At 41.5% G+C, this 24,161-nt stretch overlaps 1 protein-coding gene across 1 annotated transcript; it reads right to left on the reverse strand.

Moving 5' to 3' along the window:
• Positions 1-8,035: 8,035 nt before the first annotated feature.
• On the reverse strand, positions 8,036-9,037 carry LOC137629332 (zinc transporter ZIP10-like). Its single transcript, XM_068360588.1, has one exon. The coding sequence runs from the start codon at positions 9,035-9,037 to the stop codon at positions 8,036-8,038; it is 1,002 nt and encodes a 333-aa protein (XP_068216689.1).
• Between the last annotated feature and the right edge of the window lie 15,124 nt (positions 9,038-24,161).

The following is a 24,161-nucleotide window of genomic DNA, read 5'->3' on the forward strand; positions in this document are numbered from 1 at the left end:
CTGAATACCTACGCAGGACCTCAGCAGGGCTGGCTCTATTAGGTTATCCATGGTGGGATAAAGCAGATCATGTTACATATAACCCTTAGGGGGTTACTGCTTGCAGTGTGCCTTCACAGGACTATTGTAGTCTACAGGTTTATAAACAGCGTCCCTTCTAACTGAGCTGTTTACTGTCCATTATAATTGTCTTATTTTTTTTTTTTTTAAGAAGAATTATTCCCGAGTCTACGAAAGGGGGTTCAATGTTCTCCTGAAATGACCTCTTTATAACATATTATTGTTATGTGAAAAGATGGTGCCATCATTAACTATATTACTGATCATAATAATTGATGTAAAATAGATTGAGCAGACCCATCTCATACACTATAACCTAGCAAGGCTTTGTCTTATTAAGCAAGTTTTGAGATGTTAAACTCTTAACTGTTATCCAAGTGTTGTTTTAGACACTGAGTAAACCTTACAAAAAAATATATATTATTTTGAAAGTCGATATTGCCCACATTTGGTATAACGATACCAGAATGAGAAAAGAAACAACGATATTTATTGTTTCCTAAAGTTGATCTGATTGCTTGACCAGCGTTATTTTTCTTAAGGAACTCTTATGAATGGTATTATTATTTAACGAGTGATCAAGTAATTATTGATTGCTTTCTATTCAATGTTTTTATTGTTTTTGTGACATTTTGGGGAAAATTTTGCAATGAAAGCTAAAGAAGTTAAGACACCCCTGAAATAGAAATAGCGGGTTGTATAAATTGTAGAAATATTCAATATTTCAAAATAATGGTTTTATGATTTCCTTCCTAAATTTGTTTTTTAGGGAATTGAAAAAGTATGACATATTTTATAAGGTACCAATTCAATGACACTTTTCATAATCTTGTAAAATAAAATAATTAAGAACTTGACTTGAATAAACAGGAATTATGATGTAGGTAAAAATGTACCATATTATTGTTATCAAAAGGAAAACTGAAACATAAATTATCTTATTATTCCCTTACTTCACTTATCTTGATGAGTAAACTCGGCCTGCTATTTGGTGGTGATTATTTAATTCTCATTAATACATTCATGCGTCATTTCATCGGAAATGAGCCTCACATTTATTATTCATACCCATTTTCATTAAGGTCAAATGTATATTATCTTTAAAATCAATGCTTTATGTAACATTGCAAAGCCTGTAATCTTTGGCACTGTTCAAAGAAGAATAAGAAACAGAGTCGTTTGTACCATGTATTTTAAGCATATATTTCTATCTGATTAAACTTCAATTAACAATCTTAAATCAAGAACTGAGGTGCCTCTGTGTATGTACTGTATGTAGTCTTTGGAATATAAGCGCATGCGCAGACTTATTCACACACGAACTCTACCTTTGGATAGTGGTGTGGAGCTTAACGTTAGTTAATCTTGGTTGTGGGCACTATACCCGGAAGAGAAGATTATGCTGCTTGGAGGAAAGTAAGGCTTATCTTTCCTCCAAGGTGTGATGAAGGATTAATTATTGCCTTTAAATAAGTGAAGTTATGCAATTTTTGGACTGTCAATACATGGAAAGATGAAACCAATGCACTTTATGCCGAAGATCTCCAGTAAAGGCTATTGAAATTAGACTGTCGGAGGAATTGCAGTGTGACGCAAGGGCTGAAAAGTCTTCCAAGTGAGCAGGTGAGTTATTCATCTATATTTTGGTATTCAGGAAAAATAGAATAAGTTGGAATTATCCAGCGTGGACAAAATTGATTTTCCTTTTCGTATGTGAATAAATTGCTACCTTCCAAATCCCTTCGAGAATGATGCAATGTCTTAATCGTCTGTTCGTTACGGGCTGCCTAAGTGCAAGAGCCCGTGGCCTGCACCTTCCGTGCAGGTCTCTCTAATAGCAGGAAAGGGTTGTGGTAGCCGATGTGGTAACGTCCCTGAGTGATGAACGCCAGACTGAGGTTCGAGTCCCACTTAAACTCGTTAGTTTCTTTGGTCGCTGCAACCTCACCATCCTTGTGAGCTAAGGATGGGGGGTTGGAGGAGCCTATAGATCTATCTGCTAAGTCATCAGCAGCCATTGCCTGGACATCCTCGGTCCTAGCTTGGGTGGAGAAGGGGCTTAGGTGCTGATCAGTCTTTAGGGCATTGTTCTGCTCTATAAGGCAATGTCCCTGTCCCTTGCCTCTGCTATTCATGAGCGGCCTTTTAAACAGCAGCCTGTTCATATTTGCATGAGTTATTCTTTATCAGCTGGGAAACTACTTTCCACTTCCGTATCTTTCTCGTACAACTTCCTCGAAGCTCAATCTCACAGTCCTCAGAACCCACTAACTCACCTCTTCTCGAATAAACAATAAATGGCTTTTGACTCTGTATACATTTCTTTGGGAGCTGGGGTTTTAAGGTAGGAGACTCTCTCTCTCTCTCTCTCTCTCTCTCTCTCTCTCTCTCTCTCTCTCTCTCTCTCTCTCTCTCTCTCTCTCTCTCTCTCTCTGTTCACGCCTGAGAGAGGTTCCAAACCTTGTGATTCTGTTGTGGTTCATTCTAGCCATTGGCTATACTTTATTCAGGAGATGGTGTTCAGGGTTTTTAACATTTATGTTATTTCTAAAACTTGAATTATTTTAAAGTAGATAACGAGAAATAATGTAATTCGTTTTAGTTTTAATTGGAATTGCATTTTCTTCTGGCTAGTACAGTGGTAACGTGTTAGCCCATCATTCGCATAGCTGCAAATCGATCACAGACCGGGACCGTGAGTTTAAGCTGTTTACTGGGGAGGCTACTGCTGTGGTTGAGCACCACAGGAGGGGGGCGTGGCGGGTAGGCCAGATACATAACTTTTACCTTAACTGATTTTATATGCCATTCACGCATCTGTTAATGGAAGAGGGAACTCGGAATTTCTTATTCTTTAGACGTTAAGCTCTTGAACATTATGTTTTTATTCAGTTTAAAATCTTTGTTATTCTTCAAGAAAAAATACCTTCTGATCTAAAAACAACCTGATTTCTCCAGCTCTTAATCCAAACGTATTTATGATTCCCGAATTTAAATATTTGAAATACTTTGCCAGTTACAATTATTTGAATTTAAGAATAACATTTCTGTTATTTTTCTAGCTATTGCAGTTCAAGAATAAAGATTTAGAATAATACGCCATGGTGTACATTTTTTTAAGTGTCTTATTTGACCCAATTTCAGCTGCAATTTAAGTGAAATAAACAACAGTTCTGGAGAATATTCATAAAAACTTGAACCTTACCTGTGGCTTAACATGCAACTCTACACAGTTTCAAATCCAACGATTTAATCTGGATCAGCCAGATTTATTGCAAATGAAGTTTCTTTACCGGTGGTATCATTTGAACTGGCACTTACCTCTCTGATTCGCGGACACTTGGTTAGCCATATTTATATCGTATAAAATCTTCGCTATCGTTAACAATCAGTTTCCACAATCTTCATAAACCTTAACGGATTTCTATGCAATATGAACCCATTCAAACGTGGAATGAGAAAATTGGACTTAACCTGCGCGGCATTGATTTCTAAAAATGGAAAAACTGACATTTCTTTCACTGTTTAAACACGTTTTCCTGCATGCACCCAATTTAAACAATATATCTTATGCAAATGCTTGTTAATTCTGGAGTGAAAGGGACAAAGATTTTTCGTGAACTTTATCATATTTGAAGCAATTATAATACCTGGTAAGAGAGAGATTGAGGTTGTCTATAGTTCGACGTTTTTTTTTTTGTTTTTTTTTAACATGAATCCAGGAAGGATGTTGCCATCAAAGAATCAAAAGACTTCGGAAATATGCAGATATTCATTAAATCTGTCGTCGTACAAACCAGACTGGCAACATTAATTTCAAAATTAACTTATTTTCCCTTCTCTGTTTATTAAAATCGTGAATCCAGACTCTTGTGTAATTTATAGTTCAGATTAAAATAACGATTTTCAATCGGAAGTAATTTCCCACTCAAACACCATCGTCATGTTTATGAGGAAGGCTATCTTCGAAAGCTGGGACTGGGAGTGAAGGAGGCAAGAGAGGTGTGGCGGTTCCGGTGTGGCCACCCAACATTTTGTCGCTGGCTTGCCGCCCGAGTCATGCCGCTACCGCGCCGCTCATCGCGCTTGGTCTGGCCGAGCCCTTACAGGCGTTCATCTTCTGGTGTGACATTACTATATTCAGTTATATAGCCAAATGGTGATTTGTCTATTTTGCAAAAGAGGTAAAGCGTAACATTGATACGGAGTATTAATAAATTTCAGTAAACGACACGTATTACAAGTGACATTTTGCATCATTGCCATATGCGTTTGGTTATTTCCCGGAAATTCTTCCGTTTATTTGAACTATTCTCTGCATCTAAGTCCGATATATATTTCTTTATTTATATATTTATTTACAGGTTTCATGTTTATACTTATTTAATTTAAAATCTGTCATGTGATTGAAGTATATATAGATTCTCAATTAATACCAAGATGTTTTCATTCACTTAAAAATATTCATGACGTAACCAAGACATAGACAACCACCAATCACTGCAGAGGATGTCTTAGCCAATGAGAGCACTGAGAATTCCCTCCAAAGAAGTAGATGATAGACCCATAGATAGATCGTTTAAATCACGTGACGTCTTTAATAATATAGGCCATTTGTGTAGGACTTTCACTCCATATTCCCCAAACCCCAGAACACACTTCAGGGCGGAAAATTTTCCGTCCTTTCATTGGTGACATCATGCTTACCAGTAATTGGCTGTTCCTTATTTGTGACGGGCAAGTGACGTTTTGCATTATAGCCAAAACTCAGTTCATTATTCCTAGGACATTTTTATATTCAAATGCATCAATCTGAAAACAATGCTCATTATTCATTTTTAACTTGGAAGATTATAGTTTCAGCTTTCCCATACATAATTTTTTCATTAAAATATTGGCATTTCCTTGAAATTTAGTAGAGATATTCAATCCACATTTTGTATCCATTCATTAAAAGTTATTTATGACGTAAGCTAATAGTAAACATAGACAACAGCCAATCACTGTAGAGGATGTCTTACCCAATGAGAGCACTCGGAATTCCCTCCAAAGAAGTAGATGATAGACCCATAGATAGATCATTTAAATCATGTGACGTCTTTAATAATATAGGCCATATGTGTAGGGCTTTCAATCCATATACCCCAAAACCCAGAACACTCTTCAGTGCGGGAAATTTTCCGTCGTTTTATTGGTTACATCATGCTTACCAGTAATTGGCTGTTCCTTATTTGTGACGGACAAGTGACGTTTTGCATTATAGCCAAAACCCAGTTCATTATTCCTTGGACATTTTTATATTCAAATGCGTCAATCTGAAAACAATGCTCATTATCCATTTTTCACTTGTAAGTTTATAGTTTCAGCTTTCCCATACATATTTTTTTCATTAAAATACCTGTATTGTCATTTCCTTGAAATTTAGGAAAGATATTTACCCCACATTTTGTAACCCTTCATTAAACGTGATTTATGACGTAAGCTAATAGTAAACATAGACAACAGCCAATCACTGTAGAGGATGTCTTACCCAATGAGAGCACTCGGAATTCCCTCCAAAGAAGTAGATGATAGACCCATAGATAGATCATTTAAATCATGTGACGTCTTTAATAATATAGGCCATATGTGTAGGGCTTTCAATCCATATACCCCAAAACCCAGAACACTCTTCAGTGCGGGAAATTTTCCGTCGTTTTATTGGTTACATCATGCTTACCAGTAATTGGCTGTTCCTTATTTGTGACGGACAAGTGACGTTTTGCATCATAGCCAAAACCCAGTTCATTATTCCTAGGACATTTTTATATTCAAATGCATCAATCTGAAAACAATGCTCATTATTCATTTTTAACTTGGAAGATTATAGTTTCAGCTTTCCCATACATAATTTTTTCATTAAAATATTGGCATTTCCTTGAAATTTAGTAGAGATATTCAATCCACATTTTGTATCCATTCATTAAAAGTTATTTATGACGTAAGCTAATAGTAAACATAGACAACAGCCAATCACTGTAGAGGATGTCTTACCCAATGAGAGCACTCGGAATTCCCTCCAAAGAAGTAGATGATAGACCCATAGATAGATCATTTAAATCATGTGACGTCTTTAATAATATAGGCCATATGTGTAGGGCTTTCAATCCATATACCCCAAAACCCAGAACACTCTTCAGTGCGGGAAATTTTCCGTCGTTTTATTGGTTACATCATGCTTACCAGTAATTGGCTGTTCCTTATTTGTGACGGACAAGTGACGTTTTGCATCATAGCCAAAACCCAGTTCATTATTCCTAGGACATTTTTATATTCAAATGCATCAATCTGAAAACAATGCTCATTATTCATTTTTAACTTGGAAGATTATAGTTTCAGCTTTCCCATACATAATTTTTTCATTAAAATATTGGCATTTCCTTGAAATTTAGTAGAGATATTCAATCCACATTTTGTATCCATTCATTAAAAGTTATTTATGACGTAAGCTAATAGTAAACATAGACAACAGCCAATCACTGTAGAGGATGTCTTACCCAATGAGAGCACTCGGAATTCCCTCCAAAGAAGTAGATGATAGACCCATAGATAGATCATTTAAATCATGTGACGTCTTTAATAATATAGGCCATATGTGTAGGGCTTTCAATCCATATACCCCAAAACCCATAACACTCTTCAGTGCGGGAAATTTTCCGTCGTTTTATTGGTTACATCATGCTTACCAGTAATTGGCTGTTCCTTATTTGTGACGGACAAGTGACGTTTTGCATTATAGCCAAAACCCAGTTCATTATTCCTTGGACATTTTTATATTCAAATGCGTCAATCTGAAAACAATGCTCATTATCCATTTTTCACTTGTAAGTTTATAGTTTCAGCTTTCCCATACATATTTTTTTCATTAAAATACCTGTATTGTCATTTCCTTGAAATTTAGGAAAGATATTTACCCCACATTTTGTAACCATTCATTAAACGTGATTTATGACGTAAGCTAATAGTAAACATTGACAACAGCCAATCACTGCGGAGGAAGATATAGCCAATGAGAGGACAGAAATATCTAGCCAAGTCACTTCATGACGTCAGCGCAACTTGCGTTATTTAAACGCTCTAGCTCTAGCTCTAGCTCTGACTCTAAAATCTTATTTTCTTTTTTTTAAACGCTCTAGTGTTGGTACTTTGATCCAATAATGTTTTGCTTTTTTTTTGGGGGGGGGGGGGTGTGGGGGGGGGCGCTAGTGTTCTGTTTATTTATTTAGTATCCTATATTTTATAAATGACTTGATACATTTTTTTTCTACAAATTGTTTTAACAATATGAATTGATAGTTATATATTTGATTACAATATCCACAAGAAAATGATAATGAAAAATATGAATCATTGTTTTTTTAGGGAAGACCACTAGAAAGTATATAATGGTTATTCTTATTTTATAGATTCGTTGTTTTACGTTATGATCAGATTATGTTGGCCTTATGCCAGCACGGTGCCAAGTAATTCTGGTAAGATGTGAAAGGATACAAAAAACAGCCACTCTGTAGTAAACCTTTGGCTTCTGTCTAACGAACAAAGTAGGTAAGAGCGTAGCTGGAAATGGTCACTAGTTAGGCTTGACAGTAGCCTATATATATATATATATATATATATATATATATATATATATATATATATATATATATATATATATATATATATATACATACATATATATATATATATATATATATATATATATATATATATATATATATATATATATATATATATATATATATATTTATATATATATATATATATATATATATATATATATATATATATATATATATATATATATATATATATATATATATATATATATCAAACCTGGTTCGATTACATAACTCCATAAATCAGGATTAAAGGGAATGAGATGATAATAATAATAATGGAAAAAGACTAATTTGTACTGGTGATAATGGTGATGTTAGTAATGATGATGGTAGTGATGATGCTGGTGGTGGTGGTGATAATGGTGGTAGTGTGATAATGACGGTTTTGGTGATAGTGATGGTGATAATGATTTTTTTGGTGATAGTGATGGTGATAATGATGATGGTGTGATAATGGTTGTTTTGGTTATAGTGATGGTGATAATGATGGTGGTGGGATAATGATGGTGGTGTGATAATGATGGTTTTGGTGATAGTGATGGTGATAATGATTGTTTTGGTGATAGTGATGGTGATAATGATGGTGGTGAGATAGTGACCTTGGTGTGATAATGATGGTTTTGGTGATAGTGATGGTGATAATGATGGTGGTGGGATAATGATGGTGATGTGATAATGATGGTTTTGGTGATAGTGATGGTGATAATGATGGTGGTGTGATAATGATTGTTTTGGTATAGTGATGGTGATAATGATGGTGGTGAGATAGTGACGGTGGTGTGATAATGATGGTTTTGGTGATAGTGATGGTGATAATGATGGTGGTGTGATAATGATTGTTTTGGTGATAGTGATGGTGATAATGATGGTGGTGAGATAGTGACCTTGGTGTGATAATGATGGTTTTGGTGATAGTGATGGTGATAATGATGGTGGTGGGATAATGATGGTGGTGTGATAATGATGGTTTTGGTGATAGTGATGGTGATAATGATGGTGGTGTGATAATGATTGTTTTGGTATAGTGATGGTGATAATGATGGTGGTGAGATAGTGACGGTGGTGTGATAATGATGGTTTTGGTGATAGTGATGGTGATAATGATGGTGGTGTGATAATGATTGTTTTGGTGGTAATGATGGTGGTGTGATAATGATGGTTTTGGTGATAGTGATGGTGATAATAATGGTGGTGATAGTGGTTGTGATGGTGGTGATAATGATGGTTGTGGCAAAAATGATCTTGATTAGCATGGAAGTCGAATAGTTTTTCCTAAAGGGTTTGGCTCTTGATATCTGATCTCGTAATTTATTCATAAATTGTGTAGAACTATTAAACTTTTATTCTCCACATTTAAAGACAAAAATCATTTATAGGCTTACACATTTTTATCGCATTTGCGCCATGATGGGTGAAAGATTGACTCTGGCATTTTAGCACAATTTTTAGAAGTGTTATTCCTTTCAATTTTGCTCTTAATTGCTTTTATGAATTTAGCCTTCCATTAATACGTCTACTTCTGTGATTGCTAATGATTAAAAGGCAGAAAATATTCTAATATTCCCTTTGATATATCAATATACAGATACTTTAGTTTTATTTCTTTTTATTCAACAGAAGGAGGTCAAAACTTGGATATGCAATGAAACATTTGTATTATTCATCAACCCAAAATGGGACAAAATCGTTTTGATGAAGAAATAAAAAATGTTATTTAAAAACTTTTTATTGCTACAGAATACTCTTTCAAATCGTTTGGAGAAATATGATCAGTGATTTAATTCAGATAGCCTTAGATATGAACATATTAGCTACTTTGTCTTAATATTTTCTTGTCTTAAATAAAATGTGTATAACATGGTCACTTAGTGATAACAGTGATGTTTTAGTAAATATAGTCATGATGGAAGTCGTTGAATACTAACGTATTTCATATAATTATTTAGACTTTCAGTTGGTCTTGATTAAACTTGAAAGTTTTTATTCGGTTGTTAGTATTTGCATAAACTCTCCTATATATATATATATATATATATATATATATATATATATATATATATATATATATATATATATATATATATATATATATATATATGTGTGTGTGTGTGTGTGTGTGTGTGTGTGTGTGTGTGTGTGTGTGTGTGTGTGTATGTGAGTAGAAATCACGACAGCTGACACGTGATGAATATAAAATGTATTATAGCCACGAAAGGAAAAATGAAAAGACTTGATTGGAGTTAGTACTTGAGTTTGATAATGTCCTGAGTGGATGAAAGTACTAACTCCAATCAAGTCTTCATTTTTCCTTTTGTGGCTATAATACACACACACACACACACACACACACACACACACACACACACACACACACATATATATATATATATATATATATATATATATATATATATATATATATATATATATATATATATATATAATGATTCTGATTAATCCAGAGTCAAACACATCACAAGAAATTTTGAAACTTCAAAAGCATATCGGGTATTTCTGACATACACTTAACTATTTCTTTTCCCAAAGAACATATCTGGCTAATCCCCTTAGCAATTGAATGCTGGGTAAAGTATATAGGAGACAATATAGGTCTTCCATTTAATAATAGTTAGTACTGGAACATCATCTTATTATAATAGGTTGTTTATGAACAATATCTGTGACGTCATTAGTGTAGGATAAATTTGTGACGTCAAAAGAGTAGGATGAATTTGTGACGTCCAAAGGGTAGGATGAATTTCATAATCTATACATAGACTGCGTTTACAACTTTAAATTCTGAGGTGGGCAGCTAGTAACTACGTAGGATCTAGATAAACATTATTCCTAAACTAAATTGAACCAGTCCTATTCAAATCAAAACAACTCAACATCCTGCTAGTGTGAATTATTAAACATTTTAGTTAGACTGTCTTCGGAATCTTAAAAAGAAAACGAACCAATGAAATGAAAACAAATAAATGCAATAATTATGTTCTGAAAGTTTGAAGATTCGTATAAATACAAATATCTTCCATTACATTCCCAAGTCTTATTCGTTTATTTTACATAAGATTCCATAAGATTTCTTTTTTATAAATCTGATCCTTTACATTTAGATCTTCCTGTACAGTTCCTTCCTGCTCGTAATACTAGGCGTGCAGTTAATTCTAATAGTCAGGCCTTCACATTACTCTAGAAGTTTCATTCCAGCTGTGACCAAATTGTGGAATAATCTTCTTATTCGGGTAATTGAATCGGTGGAACCTCAAAAGTTCAATCTTGCAGCAAATGTTTTTATGTTGAACAGGTTGATATAATTTTTTTATATAGTTTATAAGAATGTCTATTTTCTTGTTGCTGTTTTTAAAGTATCTTATTTTAATTGTTCATTATTTCCCATATCGTGTTTTTTTTTTTCTTATTTCCTTTCTTCACTGGTCGAATTTTCCCTGTTAGAGCCCTTTGGGCTTATAGCATCTTGCTTTTCCAACTTGGGTTGTATCATAGCTAATAATAATAATAATAATAATAATAATAATAATAATAATAATAATAATAATAATAATAATAATAATAATAATAATAATAATAATAACGCATATTTCAGAGTTAGCCAATCTCATGATCTGCCACAATTCTCTAATTTGTGAGCTAATGTGTAGCTTTTCCACACACACACGCATTGTATATATATATATATATATATATATATATATATATATATATATATATATATATATATATATATATATATATATATATATGTATATATATATATATATATATATATATATATATATATATATATATATATATATATATATATATATATATATATATATATATATATATATATATATATATATATATATATATATATATATATATATATATATATATATATATATATATATATATATATAAATGAATTTCGTATAAAGTAACAGTTTCCAGTTGCCATTTCTCTGTTGTTTTGATATTTTAGTTTTCGCATCTGTCAACAAGATCAGTTGATTTACACTGGAAGGTGCCGCCATCTTGGTGAAATTATTGTCAAAATATAACAATGTATTATTACTTTATCCTCATCATGATAAAGGTATGAATTTAAGAGGCATTTTATTGATATTCATCAATGTACAAATGTAAATCGAAATAACAGTTAAAGGTAAAATTATACAATTACACGAAGTTCTGAAATGAGAATTATGAGATGAACATGTTTGTGGCTAGTTTAGAATTATATTTGTTTATCTACGAGTCATGTTTTGGGAACTACCTTAAAGAAGGAGCCCTTAATTGTGAATTAGGAACCTGTTTAGTTCGTTTGGAGAGACATTGTGTAAAATTTCAAGAGTTATGACTGGAAAACCACTTAAAAAGGGAAACAAATGCAAGAAAATCACCTAACCTAACTTAGGAGCCGTATCCATACCTACCCTGTGGGCTACGCCCCTCTGTGATTCCCCATTAGCTGGGCACATTCTTAGATTACTCGAAGGCTAAGTCTTAATCCTGTGATTGCTTCCCAACTGGCTTCACTCCTGTCAATTTTTTTTAATAAGGCGCATTTGTACCAACTCGCAGCGATGCCCTTTTAGCTTGGAAAATTTTCATGCTATCCGATTGGTTTGGATTATCTTGTCCAACCAATCAGCAATCAGGAAACCTTTCTGAGCTAAAAGGGCACCGCTGCGAGTCGGTGCAAATCTGCCTCACTAAAAAAGAATTGATTATAAATCATATTTCTTAATTTGTAAAAACTAATTTCATTTTAGGCCTATTGTATTTCAGACCAAGCTAAACAACAACTTCCCCTTAAAATAAAACTATTTGACAAGAAATAAGAAAGTTCACACATATCTCAATGAGGTAAAGTTTTGGATTCAACCAAATTGGGAAATGTATTATATTAATATATTTTCCTAGTAAAGCACGTGATAACAAAACACTTCTTCTCAATACATTATTGTCGCTAATGCATACTTACAGAGAAAAAAAATATTTCAGGAATTGAAGGTCTTGACTTTTTCTAAGTTTAGTGTATATCTTTCCATGGGCACGCAAGGTAGCTCTTGTTCGTTTGTATGTCTGTTTTCATCTTACTTGGCTCCGCCCCATTGCGTAATGTGACAATATTTACTTGAATGCGCATTTGCTCCTCCCACTAATGTCGCTCCTCCAATCAAAATACTACTGGGTTCTTTTCAAGGGTTATTATTGGACGATTCATTGGTCTCTCAGTCTTGTTTCAAGGATCTGTTTTTCGTGCAATATAACATTGTAAACGATACTATTTTGTTTTTTTTCCCTATTTCATTATGGGAGAAACCCGTGATTGTCGTTTGTTTTCGGTTTTCAAAAGTTCCGGTTTCTATATTTTCATCACACGTCATTTTACTGTCATGGATCCTCCGGTACGGTTGTGTGAAATATGTCGTTATTCCTATTTTGATGTGATCGGCCGATTTCATGGGAATTATAATGGAACTCCTGAAGTAGTGAATCGTTTTCTAAGGGAGCATTCCGTATTACCTTTAAGTGTCCAGTGTGGTAAATGTGATTCGCCTTTACATTTTCGTGAGGATAGACATGTGTGGTATTGTACCAAATCTGAACGTATTCCAGTACTTGATGATTCAGAAGAGGGTCAACCACAACCTTCCACATCTTCATCGTCATCTTCCGTTTAAGGTAAGAAGTGATTTAACAAAATATATATATTCAAATTTACCCCTGGTTAAAGGGGGGGTCGCAGGGGGGGCGAAGCCCCCCCCGGTAGGGGTACAGGGCCCCTAGGTTAGGTTAGGTGGGTTTGTTAGGTTCTGTGGTGCCCTGAAAATTACTGTGGCCTTAAGGGGGGGTCGCAGGGGGGGCGAAGCCCCCCCCGGTAGGGGTACAGGGCCCCTAGGTTAGGTTAGGTGGGTTTGTTAGGTTCTGTGGTGCCTTGAAAATTACTGTGGCCATAAGGGGGTGTCGCAGGGGGGGCGAAGCCCCCCCCGGTTCTGTGGTGCCCTGAAAATTACTGTGGCCTTAAGGGGGGGTCGCCCGGTAGCGGTACAGGGCCCCTAGGTTAGGTTAGGTGGGTTTGTTAGGTTCTGTGGTGCCTTGAAAATTACTTTGGCCATAAGGGGGGGTCGCAGGGGGGGCGAAGCCCCCCCCCCCCCCCCCCCCCCGGTAGGGGTACAGGGCCCCTAGGTTAGGTTAGGTGGGTTTGTTAGGTTCTGTGGTGCCCTGAAAATTACTGTGGCTTTAAGGGGGGGTCGCTGGGGGGCCCTACCCCCCTCCCCCCGGTAGGCCTAGTTAGGGGTATGGGTGAGGGGTGCTGGAACATTAATTATTCATTTATTGCAAATATCATTCAATGCCCCAACACCCTCCCCCCCTTCCCCCACCCAAAACCCCGGTTCCCAAAGGGTGTCCCCCATAATTGGTGGGATGAACTAGGGTATACATAGTAAATCTCTAAATCGGTTGGTTTGCAGTCAAAATAAACGTTAAATTAATTGAAACCACACTATTTCTGATGCAACAAATATATTTTTATTGCATTTTTCCAAATTTGGCTGAAACTGAAAATTTACCCTCAAGGAACTGTATTCATCCCTTGAATTGTGATATTGGTATATCTATAGTCGTGCACCCCTTTATATAAGCAAGATCTCGTTTCCTAGGTTGGGTCAGGGAAAAAGTTAAGCTATTGGTGTTGTGTAGTTCTGCTGCAAGGGTAAAGAATTAGCAAAGTATTAGCCATAGCCTGAAGTAAAGTCTAAAGTTAGATTGTACTACATTGTTCCTAGCTTGTTAACAGGCAAGTTTTTCATGGTTTATTTCAGTAATTCTCTGTTTTTGCCTGCGAGTTTCAACATGGGCATTGCATATAGTTGCAACTTATTTGGTCTTGGGTATTTTGATGCAATTATACTAGAAGCTTTAAAGGGTATCTTGATGTTGTGCTCTATTACAGCTGGTAGTATAAACTATGGTACACATCTAATACAGTACTACTGCAAACAGGTGCTGTTTGGTCATATAGGAAATGAGAATTCGTCTTTTGTTCCGTAACCGAAATACAAACCACGCTATTTACAAAGGGTTATTACTTTTAGCGTAGCTGAAATGGCGAGCCATTAGAATTTAACGAGGGTGTATTACCCCCGCGCTAGTTAGCGGGGGGGTAGGGGAGTGGTAGCTAGCTACCCCTCCTCCCCCTCACACACAGGTGAATACTCACTTTCACTTTTGGCTCGGACTGTGACAGACGTCTCTGTCTTGGTCCTCGCTTGGCAGCCATTGTCTGTTTTGTCTTTACTTAATCGCTTACTTTTCTTTTACTCAATATTTATGTAAACATGTTTTCATGTTTGTATATATATTTGAGTATAGAAATAAGTAAGTTTCCTTTTCAGATGTGTGTGTGTAGTGTACGATATCTACGTGGAGGCCTCGGCAGTTAGGCCACCACGGCCTAATTTTATGGGTTGCGATCGAGTTTGACTTCGGTCTTTCTCTCTCTCTCTCTCTTGAGGTCGTTCACCCTTTTACTATGTTTTACTACGCCCTTGTAGCTTCCTTCCCGTGTGGGTGGGGTTGCTACGCCGTACATTTGTCTCAATTAGTTTATGAATCTAATTGTAGTTGTTAATTTTTCAGCTTGTAGAACGATTCCTTTCGGGGTTTTCGTTTTTTTCTTTAGTGTTCATTCATTTTTAAATTACATAATTACATAGTTACATAATTATAATTGTTATAATTCTGTTTTGGTTACAGCTCTCCTTCCGCGAGTGTAAGTGGTTGTGAGGGCACGTGCCTGTTGTGTAATTCTTGTTCCTTTTCCTCGGGATTCCTCTTCGGAGCCTTCCCGGGGGAATGAATGTGTACTAATATTATTTGTTTTATTTTTTTACAGTTACCGATCTAGTTCGTTTCTGTAATATAGCAACGGTGTGAGCTGTCTGGTTGAGTCCTGGGGATTCGGCTGTTGCTGCCTCCCCCCTTGTATTGTCGTCAGGGGCGTGTCTCCTTCTACTGGTAGTACTCCCGTGTCGACGGACAGCTCTCCAGTTCATTTTAGAACAGTCAGGAGGCTTGCCTCCTTGGGCGGATAACTTTCCTTCCAAGGGAAGTTTTTTCCTGTCCAGGCTTGAGCTTTTCCTCTTTTGGGGGGTTCTTCTCTTGCCTTTTTTTCGTGCGACTATGCTCTTGGTGCTGAGCGGTCGCACCTGCAGTTTCGCTCAAGGGGCTGGGCAACTGCAGGAGCTCCTCTTCGGAGGATTGCCCCTTTTAGGTCACTGGCTGACCAGTCTCTTCCACGAAGTGTTTCTCTTTCGTTCGCGAGAGAGTACACTCATAGAGACTCCTCTTCGGAGGTTTCTTCTGTTGCTGTTGCTGTTGGCCTCCCTCGCCGTAAGGCCCACCGTCCGCCTCGTCGTAAGGGCCTCTCATCTTCCTATAAGGGTGCTTGAGGCGCCTTTTTGAATCTCCGTTTGCAGCCTACAACTTCTTTTTCTCGATCTTCCGTCTTGGTGCAGATGGACAGCAGTCTAATCTCGTCTTCCGACGGGCAACGGTCTTCCCGACGGACAACGGTCTTCCCGACGGACAGCGGTCTTCCGACGGACATCAGTCTCCCGGCGGACAACGATCCCTTCGGGGCAAAGGGTTGCCCCCACGGGGGTTCTTCCCTTGCGTGTCAGGGTTTCCCTGCGCGCCCTTCTGTTCGTCAGCGCTCTCCTGTTCGTCAGCGCTTTCAAGATGATCTTCCCTGCGGTTCCTGTTACGTGCCCTGTGCGCCCACGTTCGCCCTCGCGATCTAGAACTTAGGTTCAGGTCGGGGTCAAGGACTCTTCTTCTTTGCGCAGGCTTCCACGCGTAGCCTTCTGCTCGTCAGCGATCATCAGCTCGTCAGCAATCATCAGCTCGTCAGCGATCATCAGCTCGCCAGCGATCATCAGCTCGCCAGCGATCTCCGGATCGCCCACGTGTGTTACAGCTGGCACGCCAACGTTCTCCAACACTTCTGAAGGAACATGGTTCGCCAGCTACTAGCTCAACTGCGGATGCTGATCGCCATCGCACCCTTGCAGATGCTGATCGCCATCGCGCGACCCTCAACTGCGGATGCTGATCGCCATCGCGCGACCCTCAACTGCGGATGCTGATCGCCATCGCGCGACCCTCAACTGCAGATGCTGATCGCCATCGCGCGACCCTCAACTGCGGATGCTGATCGCCATCGCGCGACCCTCAACTGCGGATTACGCATGCTGCTCCTCATCGCACAACCCTGAACGATCGCCCTCTTGCGGATGCTGATCACCATCGCACCCTTTCACGCGATCATTCACCTGCGCATGCTGCTCGCCATCGCACAACCCTGAACGATTGCCCGCTTACGCATGCTGCTCCTCATCGCACAACCCTGAACGATCGCCCTCTTGCGGATGCTGATCACCATCGCACCCTTTCACGCGATCATTCACCTGCGCATGCTGCTCGCCATCGCACAACCCTGAACGATTGCCCGCTTACGCATGCTGCTCCTCATCGCACAACCCTGAACGATCGCCCTCTTGCGGATGCTGATCACCATCGCACCCTTTCACGCGATCATTCACCTGCGCATGCTGCTCGCCATCGCACAACCCTGCACGATTGCCCGCTTACGCATGCTGCTCCTCATCGCACAACCCTGAACGCTCGCCCTCTTGCGGATGCTGATCACCATCGCACCCTATCACGCGATCATTCACCTACACATGCTGCTCGCCATCGCTTACCGCCAGCGATCTTCTTCACCTACGCGGCAGCACGATCCCTCGCCGTCACGCCCATTCGCCTGCGCGCACGCGCGATCGCTCGCCTGCGCGCCCGCGCGATCGCTCGCCTGCGCGCCCGCGCGATCGCTCGCCTGCGCGCCCGCGCGATCGCTCGCCTGCGCGCCCGCGCGATCGCTCGCCTGCGCGCCCTCGCGACCGCTCGCCTGCGCGCCCGCGCGACCACTCGCCTGTGCGCCCGCGCGACCATTCGCCTTTGCGCGACCGTTCGCCCTCGCGCGACCATAGTTCGCGGCGAATTCCACAGCCGGTGGTAACAGCAGGGACGCGTGCTCCTAGGCGGCACTCGGGATCACCTCCATCCAAGCACAGGTTGGTAGTGCAGGACGAAGACAGGTCAGTACAGCATTCTTCCCACCTTCTTTTCAGGCAGGAACCGTCGTGTCCTCTCCAAAGGATCGCCCGATCCCTTTCACCTTAGCGAGGATTTCGGACTCTGTGTCCTTGGAGCAGCAGACATGGTTTGATCCGCTGGCACGGGCGTTAATGAGGTTTATGAAACCAGCACTCGCCGGCCAGGGTAACAAACCAGCGGCTGTCTCTCCTACGCTGAAGAGAAAGAGAGGAGTGGACTTCGTGGTGACTTCCCCCAGGGCGAAGTTGGTTCCCAAGAGGTCGGTCTCGAGGGTCCCCTCTCCTGCACGAGTACTCTCTCCTTCTCCCACCCTGGAAGGATTTTTGGCGGGGGGGCTTTCCGTTGAAGATTTCTCCATCGGACAAGGGGTGACTGCTTACCTCTTCCTCTGGGAGCTTACCAGGTTCTTTCCCTCCTCGGTTACGGCCCGAGGTTTGGTTCAAGGAAGCTACAGGAAGATCAAGGGTACTTTCCTCCTCTCGAGCTCAGGCACCTTGGCCTTTCGTCGTTAAGTATCTACTTGCGGACAAGCTCGATGTTGTACCATCTGGACGCACTGACTGAAGGCTTCCTTCGGGTGTCTCATCTGTGGAGGTCAACGACCTCAGACACCCTTCCATCCTTGAGAAGAGTTTTGTCTTTGCCCAAGGACAGAGACTTAAACATCTGCTGTGCGGAGTAAATCGACTTCCGGTTTCACTCCTCCAAGGCGCTTTCTTCCAGACTCTGCAGGGCTCCAGCTCCCTTTTCTTTCAACCACGTCGGCCTAAGTTATCGGCTACGACAACTGGGACAAGGTGTCCAATTGCAGTTTCTTCCTGTCAGGAACAGATGGCACGGGAGACTCCCCCGGGGGGGCATAGTCCTAAAAGGAGTTCACGAACTCTAGGATTGCAGGTTTTTTCGCTGGGAGGATGCTTAAGGTTACTCATCCGAATGACAGCTTCCCGATGCCCATTCCCGCACAATCTCTGTGAGTAGCCAAGGATATCGCGCCTGCCGTCTCTGTCAGCGAATTCAGTGTCTCTGAACCTCTATGCCATAGCATCAGCAGAGTTGCCCGGTTGGGCAGAATGATCCATACCTTAGGCGAAGGTCTTCCTTAGGATCATCGACGGCTTCTCCCCCGGCCCCCTCAGTCGATCCTTTCTTGTAAGGAAGGATCTGAGAGGGGATGTCCATAGTCGACCTCTCAGCCCTGATCAAGTTTGTCGAACAAACTTCGGCCAGCGTAGACCAGCAGAATCGATCAGACTGGTAACGAGGCGACAGGACTCCTTTAACCCTGGATCGGAAGGACGGGTACTTTCAGTTTCCATTCCATCCATCTTCCAGGGTGCTTGTCGAATTCAGCCTAAACTGCAAGTATTCCTGCTTATGATGCAGTGTGGCTATCCCGCCGTGGCATAGCAGGTTTGTTTCCCCAGAGAACTCTCCCTGCCTTCCTCTTGGCCGCTCAGGTGCAGACTTCCGCCTCCTCTGCTGTTTGGAGGGCTGGTCAACTCCGGTAGGCTCGGGTTTCGACCTTCTTCAGCGCCGGGAAAAGCTTCCGAATGCTGACCATGAGTGTGGGCTCATGGTATTTTGCTTGAAGCCTTCTCTTCCTCTGCCTCAACATCTGGAGTATCTGGCCATGATATTGAGTCAACCGCCTTACCACGTTGGAAACCCCGCTTCTCGTCCGTCCAGCGAGGTTAAGCAACGTCGGTACTTGGATGGGTGACCACCTGGGGACGCCAGATTCTGTTACCACATCCTCCGAGCCTTCCTTTCGGTTCACCGTGGCAAGACTGAGGAGAGTCGCAGTACCTGTTCTCAGTCAAGCAGAGTTTTCAGCCCTACCTTGGAACGTTTCCTAGTTCTTCTTTCCTCATTGACCCGTTTATAGTCCGAACGGTCGCCTCAGGATAAGTTCCATGTGGGGCGATCCAAGTTCCGGTGGCTTCAGGCAATGTTTAACCCTATGGGACCAGCGGAACTATTAAACCTGCAATGGGTGTTGACCTATGGAGCCTCTTGATGGTAGTGGATATTCTCGTCCTTTCCCCACATTCTTGATGCGGTTCTCGGACTCGTCAAAGGAAAGGGGGGGGGGGGGGGGGCATGTTCCGGTCCAGGCCTATGGTCAAGACCTGAAGGATACCTCTCCATCATTCAGGCAGGCTTAAGGGCCTTAGTCTGGCCCCTCTTCAGATCCTACCGCTCCTGCCAAGTCGCCCCGTTGCGTGTCGACTTCATGCTAACCAGCAGGGGACGCATTTTCACACCTTCACATCTTGCAGTAGAGATATCGGGATGATTGAGATTCTCTCAATTCCACCATCGGCTCTCTCATTCCAGGCAGGGGAATGTTTCTCTCAGACTATCCGAGCAGAGCCTCATAGAGAGAGTGTACCTAGGGGTCTTTGACATTGGGTAACCAGCAAGTGCTGGTCTGGGGGACCTGATCGCGACAGCTTGGAACCTCAAGCTTCCGCTAGTTTTCCCCCCAGTCTCAGACCCCGAGACTCTGGCAAGATGCATTCCGGTGATGGTGGGACAACTTCGACGCCTGCGTCTTCCCTCCTTTTTGTCTGCGGACAATGGGTCTCAACAAAACCAGGTTGTCTGTCAACCTTTCAATGGGAGAGCTCCACTGGGACTATGTGCAGAACGGTTTCTGGACCCTCTGCTTCCCCTGACGGAACTCCCGGGAGAGCTTCTCCCACGGCGCAGACTACTCAAGCAACCACACTGCGACATCTCTCCCGAACCGGGGCGTCGCTTCGGCTTCATGCCTGGAGACACTACGCTTCCTCCTCTAGAAGAGACAACCCGCTACAGTCGCGGTACGGAGGTCGCGTCATCTGCGATAGTCATCCACAGGGGTCTCCCAGGCAAAGTGAAGAGTCTAAGGTGGTTGGTGCCGTGGGAGATATACCTCTTCCCGTGAGGCCTCTTCTCCAGCAATAACGGTCTTATTGCCTTTCGGCGGGAGGAAACTCCTTTCCGCTCTTGGCAATGAAGCCTGTCGCTCAGCCTTTCCCTGACCTTCAGGCTTAAAGGAATAACTTTTTCCTGCCCGCTGGATCTATCCTCGCTCATGCGAAGCTACGATCGTCCCTGCCCTAGTCGGAGGAAGACCTCCAACTTGGAGCATGGCTCGGACTTTTAGTCCTTTAAGAGATCTTCTCAAGACCCTTTTACGACAGGCCTCGGATTGTATTCCGCCCTGGGTCTTCTGCTCACTCTGGCCACGGCCAGTGTGTAAGCAATCTTCTTGGTCTCTTACTACTCCCCCCCTTTCTAAGGAAGAGGGGAAGGCAACATTCAGGCTCGCTCCTGAGTTGTTGGCTAGACTCAGAATCTGAGGGTCCCGACCCTTCGGTCCGATTCATTCAAGATTTTGAGTCTCCATTCTGTGTCTGATGTCCCAAGACCTTCTCTTTCTTGCCAGTACAGGAATCGAGAGGTTAGCGCTGGGAACAGCTGCAGTTTGGCCTCAGTTGCAGCCGATTTGGGAACACAAGGAGGACATGGGGGGAGAGTCACCAGTATACCTCTTCAGCCCGGACTCAAGGACATTCATCTCGACCTGTCTTCAGACCCTCCCCCGTCACGTCGCCCTACAGCACGATGTTGGATACATCGCAACATCCCTCGCCTTCGAGTAATACTACTCTGTGACGCAGGTGCTACAAGCTGGAGTCTGGAAGCGTCTGATGACCTTCGCAGCCCGCTTCCTGCAGGGCGTGACCCACAGGAGTCTCGATACGTTTTCTATCGCTCTGTGGTGGCTACACAACAGCTGGTCTAACCTCAGGCTCCTTTTTGGACAGGTAGCAGAAGGTTGAGGGCATTGTTATCAGGTTTTAGTCTGCATGAACGAAAGAAGTATGTCTGGCCCTTACTTCTTTCTTCATCATCCCCTCTACGGGGAAGCAGCATCCTGGTCTCTGCATAGCTGACCTCGAACCTCTGCAGGTAAACCATGCTTCCTTGTATTCCGAGTATTGAGTCAATACTGTCGCGTCCCCCATACCCTGACGAGGTGGTATTGGGAACGTCTTAACCCAGAGTTCCTTCTGGAACTCCAGGTCAACTGCCTAAGACGGGTCACACTTCTTCCTTCACACACAAGCTTACGTAGGCCACATGGTTCCTTGCGGTGCAAGGAACTTGTGAGGTGCAGGGACTCCTTTTCTCGAGTGCGACTCACTCGGATTCTGAGTCCCCGGGTAAAGCCAAAGCCAGTATGGCTGGGGACTTTCCACCCTTCCTAAGGGATAAGTCACCCTTTGTAAATAGCGTGGTTTGTATTTCGGTTACGGAACAAATGACAAATTCGAAGATAATTTGTATTTTTCCTAACCATACAAACCTTAGCTATTTACACATATTTGCCCGCCAGCCCTGTCCCCCAAGACAAGTCCTACCTCTAAGTGAAAGTGAGTATTCACCTGTGTGTGAGGGGGAGGAGGGGTAGCTAGCTACCACTCCCCTACCCCCCCGCTAACTAGCGCGGGGGTAATACACCCTCGTTAAATTCTAATGGCTCGCCATTTCAGCTACGCTAAAAGTAATAACCCTTTGTAAATAGCTAAGGTTTGTATGGTTAGGAAAAATACAAATTATCTTCGAATTTGTCATATTTTCTGTGGAAGAGCTGATTACGGCTGGTGTTGTGTTCTAAAGTTTTTGTATTTAAATTAATGGGATACTGGTAACTTAGTCTAAGATATCCCATCCAACCTGTCTTGAGTACCATTTCCTTTCTTACCAGGGGAAGGAGGATTATGCCTCACTTATGACCTACCCCCTTCATTCATATAGCAGTTTTACAAAATAAAATGTATCTCGGGTATAGCAGTTTTACATAATACAATGTATTTCAAGGCTATATCAGTTATTTGCAGTAAGTCATAAATTCAATGAAATCTTGGGAACTTATGAAATTTTGACATAAAATCTAATTTGAGTAATTGGTCCAAGAAGATAAATTTCTTAGATTTCAAGAAATGTAGAACAACTTTTATTTTATGCAATAGTTGATAAGATAGAAACGGGATGAAATCAATATCTGTCTGCAATATGCACACTTCCCGAGAATACAGTACAGTATAGAATTGCATCTTAGATTAGGTAACCTATTAGTCTTATTTGTGCTTTTATAGTCTTATACATGATAAAATGTGTTTTTAGGTGCAATTTTTCATACAGTTTTGATGTTTGTATTGGAAATCGATAAATTTTAAAATTTGAGAATATTTTCCAAATTCAAAAAAAGTTTCTGATGCATTAATGTAGAAATTGTAGAAAGCTTATAAAATTGTACAATTGTTCCAACACGAATACTTACCTCGAACTACTTTCTTAGGAGTTACCTGTAATCTCCTCTCTACCGACCAGAGTTTTGTGTAGGGTACCCTCAATCCCGTTTTCTATGGAGGCCTACCCCGGCATTAAAGAATGTGCCCCGAGGGTAGGCTTTGCGCTAGGTCGATGTCCGCTTGGGTCGATATCGCCAGTAAGTTCTCTGGTCGCGACGTGTCACCACATCGCTCTCGTTCTCTATCGATCCTTTGTGTGCGTTGTGTGTGTCCCACGTGTTTCCCGCGTGGTAACTTGTGTTCCTGTGTACTTATCCCTGGTGTTCCTGTGTGTTCACCTTCCACCCTTGTGCTTCCCCAGTGTATTCCTTGATTCCCTGCGTTCCTGTGCCTTGGATTTGTGCATTATGGAGCAAATCCGCCGTTGTCCTGGGCCTAGAGCCGGTAAATCGTGTGGAGCGTTCCTCTCCAAGCCTGAAGTGGACCCTCACTCCCTTTGCTCCTCCTGTAGGGGCAAGGTTTGTTCGTCATCGGATACGTGCCCCGAGTGTGTAGGTTGGAGTGATATCCAGTGGGTGCGTTATGGAACAAAGAAGAGAAAATCGTCGAAACTTTCACCCAGGAAGGCTAGTGTTACTTCGCCGCTACCGTCGCCCAGTGAACGGTCCGACGGGGCCTCTGTTTCGCCGTCCCCTACCCAGAGTAGGGGCCGAGGTAAGTCCATCGTGGGGAAAGAACCGACCGATCTTCCCCAAGAATCTAGTGAATGTGCAGTGGGGGTTGCGGGTCCTTCTCGGGCTAGTGAAGAGCCCAGCAGTGCGTCTGGAGACTCGGCCCTTGTGCTCGGGGGGCACGTGTCCTCCGATGACCCCTTGTGGGGTAGTAACGTTGTGTCTGTGTCTTCGCACCCCTTCGTGGGCCTGTGTTTCAGGGTCTT

This window comes from Palaemon carinicauda, chromosome 37, assembly GCF_036898095.1.
Source record: "Palaemon carinicauda isolate YSFRI2023 chromosome 37, ASM3689809v2, whole genome shotgun sequence".
In the NCBI taxonomy this organism is placed as follows: Eukaryota; Metazoa; Arthropoda; class Malacostraca; order Decapoda; family Palaemonidae; genus Palaemon; species Palaemon carinicauda.

What these genes read in the sequence shown, in the direction of transcription:
- LOC137629332 (XM_068360588.1), bottom strand. Translation starts at nt 9,037, where the DNA reads ATGAATAAATTACGAGATCAGATATCAAGAGCCAAACCCTTTAGGAAA.